This window comes from Branchiostoma belcheri, unplaced genomic scaffold (genome assembly GCF_001625305.1).
Source record: "Branchiostoma belcheri isolate BF01 breed outbred unplaced genomic scaffold, Haploidv18h27 scaffold25, whole genome shotgun sequence".
NCBI classification, from domain to species: Eukaryota; Metazoa; Chordata; class Leptocardii; order Amphioxiformes; family Branchiostomatidae; genus Branchiostoma; species Branchiostoma belcheri.
In genome coordinates, this window is record NW_017803854.1 from 2,722,004 (window position 1) to 2,730,196 (window position 8,193).

At 39.4% G+C, this 8,193-nt stretch overlaps 1 protein-coding gene across 1 annotated transcript in view; it reads right to left on the reverse strand.

Moving 5' to 3' along the window:
- Nucleotides 1–416: 416 nt before the first annotated feature.
- LOC109471553 (fucose mutarotase-like) overlaps nucleotides 417–8,193 on the reverse strand; it is a 10,083-nt gene continuing 2,306 nt past the window's right edge. Inside the window, exons 2-7 of the mRNA XM_019770900.1 lie at nucleotides 4,144–4,212; nucleotides 3,290–3,358; nucleotides 2,986–3,056; nucleotides 2,381–2,479; nucleotides 1,670–1,743; nucleotides 417–1,244 (exon numbers count right to left, since the gene is read on the reverse strand). Coding sequence (XP_019626459.1) covers nucleotides 1,187–1,244; nucleotides 1,670–1,743; nucleotides 2,381–2,479; nucleotides 2,986–3,056; nucleotides 3,290–3,358; nucleotides 4,144–4,212 — 440 coding nt within the window. The 3' untranslated portion in view covers nucleotides 417–1,186. The remainder of the gene's footprint in view (nucleotides 1,245–1,669; nucleotides 1,744–2,380; nucleotides 2,480–2,985; nucleotides 3,057–3,289; nucleotides 3,359–4,143; nucleotides 4,213–8,193) is intronic.

The window sequence follows — 8,193 nt, forward strand, 5'->3', positions numbered from 1 at the left end:
AAAGAGTAGAAATTGGTCAAATAGACAGGAGTTACTTCACTAAAACCTAGAGTAGAGTTTGCTGCTAACTCAGGGGAGTTGGTCCAAGAGCGGCAAACTGTACTCCTTCAGCAGACTAACTTGGATTTCATGTTTTCTGACTGTCTACTTGGCCAGTTTCTACTCTCTGGTAGAGGCTAGGCTAGCAGCTCACTCAACATTTGGTTGGACGGAAAACTTGCATGCGTTTTCCGACCATAAGGATCAAAGAGAATAAGCAATACTATAATACATAATAACAGCATTAGTTAATAGTCTGATGTATGTAAGGAACAAATACATTTGTATATGTCTATCTATCAATCTAGTACATATCTACATGTATCAATCTACAACATTGTGTATGTGCATGGATATGGCTTGTGTGTTGCTTATGACAACAAAAGCAAATTTTCCTTGACTCTAAATGTTTTTTTTACAATCGTCTCAATACATATAGTAGTTTACAAAGAAGGTATGCAAGACCGTGTGTGACAAAAGTATAAAGATGCTATATTGTATGAAGTGATCTGTTATGATTGTAAAAACTGGCTATTAATTCCCTAAAGACAATTAGTCTGATCACAGCATGGGTCTGAATAGAGCTATAATTTCTATTCCCTAGCTTGTTAATAAAATCTTTCAAAACATTTTCTCACATCTTGTTCATTATCATCATAGATATAATAACATCTGTGCATAACATTTTCAATGATTTTATTTGATCAACTATACTAAGCCTTAAACATTGTTTGGATAAAATAAAAACATTTTGAATATATTCAATTAGCAAAATTATAGTTATTCAATTAACTAACACAGAAGAAGTTGTGCCAAATATTATTCTTTACCTATTATCAAACATTGCACTACCAAATATTATCGAACATTGCACTCTTCCTAGTAGAAATTTATCCCATATATTGTTTCACAGTGACCAGTTTGGAATTTGACACAAGAACTCAATAAAACATAGGTTTGAAAGTTAAAAGCATTTAGTATCTCAAGTATGTCACATATTGACAACTACAAAATGTTGGTTTCACTTTAATCCTTAATTTGCAAGTTTCAGCTAATTTCCTGCGGAATACTATAATTCCAAATGTAGAATCACTGGTAACATATGATTCAACATTTCCCTTATGCCATTAAACTGTTTAATCTATACTTAATCTACAGCAATGACACCTTTCTTCAGAATGATATTCCCATACAGTGCAGTTTCTCTGAAAAAGATAGAGAGGAATGAATGGGACTTGTAAGAGGCTTTGTGTGCATGTGTGTGCATATGTGTTTGTTTGTGTGTGTGTGCATGTGTGACAATGTGTGTATGTATGTGTGTGGTGTGTGTGTGTGTCTGCGCGTGTACATGTGCGTCTTTGTGCATATGTGTGTGTGTGTGTGTGTGTATATATATATGTGTGTGTGTGTGTGTGTGTGTGTGCGTGCGTGCGCGCACGCGTGTACATGTGCGTCTTTGTGTATATATATGTGTTTGTGTGTCTATGCTGCACTTCCTATGTCTTTTGCCAGAGGGTGCTGTACAGCCTTATTGCACAAAAAGGTAAAATTCTGGCAGTTCAACCTTCATATATGGATGTGTGTTACAGTGTTAGTGTGTTAATAGTCTAAACCTCTGAGTCTTACTTACCCAGTAGCCACCACAGCAAATGCCTTCTTGGCTCTGTCGTAGAAGGCAAACCTCTCAACTTGCTCTAGTGGTGCCTAAACGTAAAAAGACGTAAATTTTCCTCTTCACCAAAAATTGGTTTGCAAATTTTCATGTTTCATGATGACATGGAACTGTAACAGCCTGGAATGTAGACTTGAAGGCCATACCCACTCTGATCTACCTACTTTTGCCTTTAGGAGGATGGATTCCGGACTGTTGATGACAGGGAGGTAATCATTGCCTGCAGACCTGCAGTACCATCAATGTTTGGTAGGGGGTGTTTTAAAACTCAGAATCTGAAGGTTCTGAGTTCGAATCCCTGGCAAGCCCCTATCTTGTGCAGCCCTTGGGCAAGGTACTTTCCTCACTCGACTCAGGTGAAAATCAGAACCTAGCTTCAGTTAGGGACATCCTCTTGAATGGGATTTAAGGCCAGGGGTCCCATGTTTAAGGAGAGCCAAATCTCAAGCACGTTAAAGATCCCACCACACTTACCAAAAAGAGTAGGGGACCTACTATGGGTCATTTCCTATGTGACTGGTTCAAACCTTACAGACTGGTCTCAGGGTTGACACCTTGAAAAGGTGATAGTCACCTGTTATGTCAATCCTTCCACAAGTGTATAAATAGATAATACTAGCAGATAAATATACTTCAGTTATGTCCTAAACTTAAGTTTTCTTTACTTACAGTACAGCCTGACTCCTTCAGCAGTTCTCTGTATGTGTCCCACACAGGAGTTTTCAGTCCTTTTTCTTTGTCCCCAGGTACAAGGTCCATCACAGCTGCCTACAGTCAACACACCATGTCAGAGATGGCGTCAATCAGGCAAATCTGGGATCAAAATACTTTTTTCTGCATACCTGCATTACCTGCATTGGTACAGGTTACAATCAAAATTATCTGCATCAGACAAATTTTACCTGCACCATTTAGGAAGTATGGATCACTATAAAAACTGTTATTTCTTCTATACTCCACATTATATGTGATAATGGTCAATACAGCAAATAAAAATCCACATGCAACTCCACTGCACATGATCTAATGCAGACAAATCAGAAATACCTACACAGCTCCAATTCTACCTGCACATGCAGATGGTATTTTGAGCATTGCAAGTAAATACATGTCAAGGCTTTGGAATGGAGATAGACACAGGCTCTGTCTTCCAATACAATGCCCAAAGTGGATCACAACCTACTGTCTGTACAGCCTCAAAAAGGCCATGGGATCTACCATTTTTACAGACCTGCAAATTTTTGTTTACTACCTGAGAGGTAAGAAATACTCACCGGTGATTCCACATACGTGTCCATCGGCAGCAGCTGTAGAACTGCCTTCAGCAGGTCAGGAATGGAGTGGCCTACAATTTGTGCAAAAATGAGGACATTGAAAAATATGACCAAAGTCCTATACCTTTACCTTTTTACCATTGATAAATAGCTTTTGTACAAGATTTTTAAAACATATCATTGCATATTTTACAACAGAATCATGCATATACAGAGACCTCGACAAAAGTGATTCAGTAATGTAAAAAATACAATATTGTGACTTTATTGTTGATATAATATGAAAATAGCTGATGTTCCATACCATCAGCCCTCACTTGGATTGGTCCACTGCTACAGACTGAGCTGGTTGGGAAATTCGCATCAGCCAAAACTGTGAGGGGGGGGGGTGTAGGAGAAACAGAGACAGGTTTTCAGCACCATAATAGCAATCATTGAAGTTCACCTTGCAACAAGATCATGAAGTCAACTCCATTGAGTACCCTACTATTGGTAGGATGCTTGCTCAGGAAACAAGGCATTCTGGGTTCAATCCCTGACATTCCCCAATGCCCTGCACTTGGGACAGGAACTTAACCAAAAATTACTCATTTCAATTAGGTGTAAACAAGGAGCTATTTGGGATGACCTGTAACTTTAGTACCTATCTAGTACCTATCTAGTACTCTAAAAAAAAAAATTCGTTTATGGACACCCCTCAGGAAGAGGCTGGAAAGAGCAGATATTAGCTAAATAGACAGATAACATTACCTGGTGGAGTTAGTTAGAGTCCACTGTTACTGTATCTGTACCTGTATCTATTTAGCCTATTTCCATTGATTCGCTCCTGAAGCCAGGTTTCTAAAATTATAGAGGCTCAACTGTGGCATCTTTGATGATAATAATACAATGCACGTTGCTGCAAGCTAAGTCTACACCACTGGAAGTTTTTTTATGTATGACCTTAAAACTATTTTCTTTTGTTATCCTTGCAAAACCCATGGCTGAATCCAAGTCCAACGTTCAAACCTTTACCAGTGTGTGCCGGTCAAAGGTCACCCGACTTCTCAAATCCAAATACGCAGACTTCATTTAAGCGTTACACAAGTTCTGGGCATGCAAACGAACTGTAACTTAGACATATAGATCTCTGTGTATTATTGAATGCTTCACACGCACCTATCTCGTCTCCGTGGCCCATACGGGCGAGCACGTACAGTAACTCGGGAGACAGGATACGGGGAATGCCTGTTACGCGCCGAAATGATGCATTTGAATGGTATATATAAAATGACATAGTTCAGTCACGGTGCACCAAAACAGGCCATGAAATGTATCCCCGTATTCCCAACAAGTCAGACCATCACACAGTGGACAGTTGATCATATCAAAAAAGGTCTGAAGATGAGATTTGGGGCGTCAAAGTTGACCGTCAAATGCATCAATTTGGCGAGGTTTCCGTGTTGTTTCACGCTCTGCATGGGGGTTTGGAGAAGACCGATTGTCACATCCACTTCCGGGTCATCTCAGATGTGCACACAAATTACATTCATTGTAACACACATCGACCGCTAGTTATCACTAATAAAGGTAATACACAGGAATAAGTACAGCGTTACTGGAATGTTGCCTATTTTTGTCTGGAAAAAAAGTTGTCGCTCGGTGTTAGTCTGTAACAGTGTAACGCTAACGCAAACTTGTCTGAAAAAAAAAGTTGTCGCTCGGTGTTAGTCTGTAACAGTGTAACGCTAACGCAAACTTGTCTGAAAAAAAAGTTGTCGCTCGGTGTTAGTCTGTAACAGTGTAACGCTAACGCAAACTTGTCTAGAAAAAAAAGTTGTCGCTCGGTGTTAGTCTGTAACAGTGTAACGCTAACGCAAACTTGTCTGAAAAAAAAAAGTTGTCGCTCGGTGTTAGTCTGTAACAGTGTAACGCAAACTCGCGGCTTTACCGGGACGTCCTGACTACTTGTTCAGGCGAGTCATGTATCATTCCAGTGACACGTTAAAAATCTGCCGTCTTTACTTGTACAGTCTTGTCAAGCAAATGTTTACATGTATGTAGACTTTCTGGCATTGTTCCATCTAAAAATATGTAGTCCAAAGTTGCATTTACCCCTTAACTGCAATTGTCGTGAGCGAAAACGAACTATCCTTTACACACGTACGTTTAGAAATTAATAACCAAACATGTAGGTTTATCGTCTTAGCTATATGTTATACAAATAAACGACGAGTAAAGACGGCAGATTTTTCACGTGTCACTGCAATGATATATAGCCCTGAACAAGAGAATTTCCACCTGTGTCGTAGAAATGACATACTAGTAGCCTGAACATGGCAGATATGTCACCTGACTCATTGGAATGATATAGCCCTCAACAGCAGAATATCCACCTGTGTCATTGAAATGACATAGCCTTAATATGGCACATATGTCACCTGAGTCATTGGAATGATATAGCCCTGAACAGTAGATTTATTTACCTGTGTCATTGAAATGAGATAGCTTTAAGACGGCTGATATTTCCCGGCCCGTGTCATCGGAATGACATAGCCTTATTTCGGCAGAAGTTTCATCTGTGTCATTGGAAAGACACAGCCTTCAGTTGTCAGATGTTTCACAGTGTCATTGGAATCACAAAGCCTTAAGTCAACTTTCACCTGTGTCATTGGAATGACACAGCCTTTTTATCGGTAGAAGATTCATCCGTGACATTGGAATGACACGGCCTTAAGTCGACAGATGTTTCACCTGTGTTATTGGAATGACACAGCCTTAAGTCAGCGGATGTTTCACCTGTGTTATTGGCCATCACACAGCCTTTAGTCATGAGAAATTTCCACCTGTGTCATTGGAATGACACAGCCTTAAGTCATGAGAAATTTCCACCTGTGTCATTGGAATGACACAGCCTTCAGTCGACAGATGTTTCACCTGAGTCATTGGAATGACACAATGAAAATCGCAATTTTGCCCCATTCTTCTTTTACTACTTAGTATATCAAGGCCCATGTAAACTTGTCACCATCAATAAAATCGATTTTCATAAAGGATCACAAAGGATCCCACTTTTCTGTAATTTGTGGGTTTTCAGATGTTAAGAGAAGAGTAGTTTTCCTTTCGTCTGTATATCTGTGAAAGTTTGGGTAGAATTTGGAGGCTACGCCAAGGAGTTCATTTCGTTCATTGCTATAGAGAGTACAATTTGAGATAAAATGCGTTTCGTCTTCCACTGTATTCAACGTACAATGTTTGCAAATTCGTTCATACACTTGGAGCTTTTTATACCGCCCTCTCTCAATTTCGAGACGGTGTGCACTAATTCGTAATTTACTTATTGCAGAGCGAATATTGAAATCAATTAAGTTCAGGTATTTTTCCATAGATGTGTTGTTTTACATTTTTTGTAGAACCTTAGCTTTCCAGAATCAACATTTAACTTGTGGTAAATAGTTTGTATATACATATCAGAAAGTCTTAACTTTAACCTGGTGCATACAGATTTGATGTCACAAGTAGAGTTAAAATTGTCCCTCCGCGGCATAAATCGCGTCCATCACCGAGAAAAAATAATAACGCCGCCGCCCAACAAGTCTACCCCGCAGACAGTGTGACTTAAACCTAAATCCTTGCAGGATACTACATGTCCAGCTTTTACCTGTATCACTTCACGATACAGGTGTTAATGGTTTCTTCCGGGACCTGTATCCTAGCAATGTATATCAATTTCAATGATGCATTGAAAAGAGAATCTGACTTTTTCACTTGTATCAATGCAAAATTACAGGCCGATTAAGGTGCATTCCATAGTATTACGTAGTATATTCCATATGTACTGCAAGATAACATGTGTAAGCCTTACCTGTAATGGTTGTTCTATCAGGATCACTCAGTTTAACCATCCTAATTGTTTCTTCGAACACACTGTTCACAATAATTCTGATCGGGACATATCAATCATATTCCTAATAAAACATACTTGTCTTACCGACAATCTGTTTTGCTGTGCGTACGTATGTAAAGGATAGTTCATTTTCGCTCACGACAATTGCAGTTAAGGGGTAATTGCAACTTTGGACTACATATTTTAGATGGAACAATGCCAAAAAGTCTACACATGTAAACATTTGCTTGACAAGACTGTACAGTAAAGACGGCAGATTTTTCACCTGTGTCACTGGAATGATATACTAGTAGCCTGAACATGGCAGATATGTCACCTAAGTCATTGGAATGATATAGCCCTCAACAGCAGAATATCCACCTGTGTCATTGGAATGACATAGCCTTAATATGGCACATATGTCACCTGAGTCATTGGAATGATGTAGCCCTGAACAGTAGAATTATTACCTGTCATTGGAATGGCATAGCCTTAAGACGGCAAATATTTCACTTGTGTCATCGGAATGACATAGCCCTGAACAGCAGAATTTCCACCTGTGTCATTGAAATGACATAGCTTTAAGGCGGCTGATATTTCCACCCGTTTCATCGGAATGACATAGCCTTTTTTTCGGCAGAAGTTTCACCTGTGTCATTGAATGACACAGCCTTTTTATCGACAGAATATTCATCCGTGACATTGGAATCACACAGCCTTTAGTCATGAGAAATGACACGGCCTTATGTCGACGGATGTTTCACCTTTTTTCGGCAGGTGTTTTACCTGTGTCAATGGAAGTGTTTTTGGAATTACACAGCCTTTATAAAGTCGACGGATGTTTCACCTGTGTTATTGGAATCACAAAGCCTTTAGTCATGAGAAATCTCACCTGTGTCATTGGAATGACACAGTATTCAGTCGACAGATGTTTCACCTGTGTTATTGGATTTACACTTTAGTCATTAGAAATTTCACCTGTGTCATTGGAATGACACATCCTTCAGTCGACAGAAGTTTCACCCGTGTTAATTTGAATCACAATATAGCCTTTAGTCATGAGAAATATCACCTGTGTCATTGGAATGACACAGCGTTCAGTCGACAGGTGTTTCACCTGTGTCATTGGAATCACATCGACTTCAGTCGACAGATGTTTCACCTTTTTTTTCGGCAGACGTTTCACCTGTGTCATTGGAATGATACAGCCTTCAGTCGACAGACGTTTCACCTGTGTTATTGGAATCACACGGCCTTTAGTCATGAGAAATTTTCATCTGTGTTCATTGGAATGACACAGACTTTAGTCATGAGTAAACTTTCACCTGTGTCATTGGAATGAC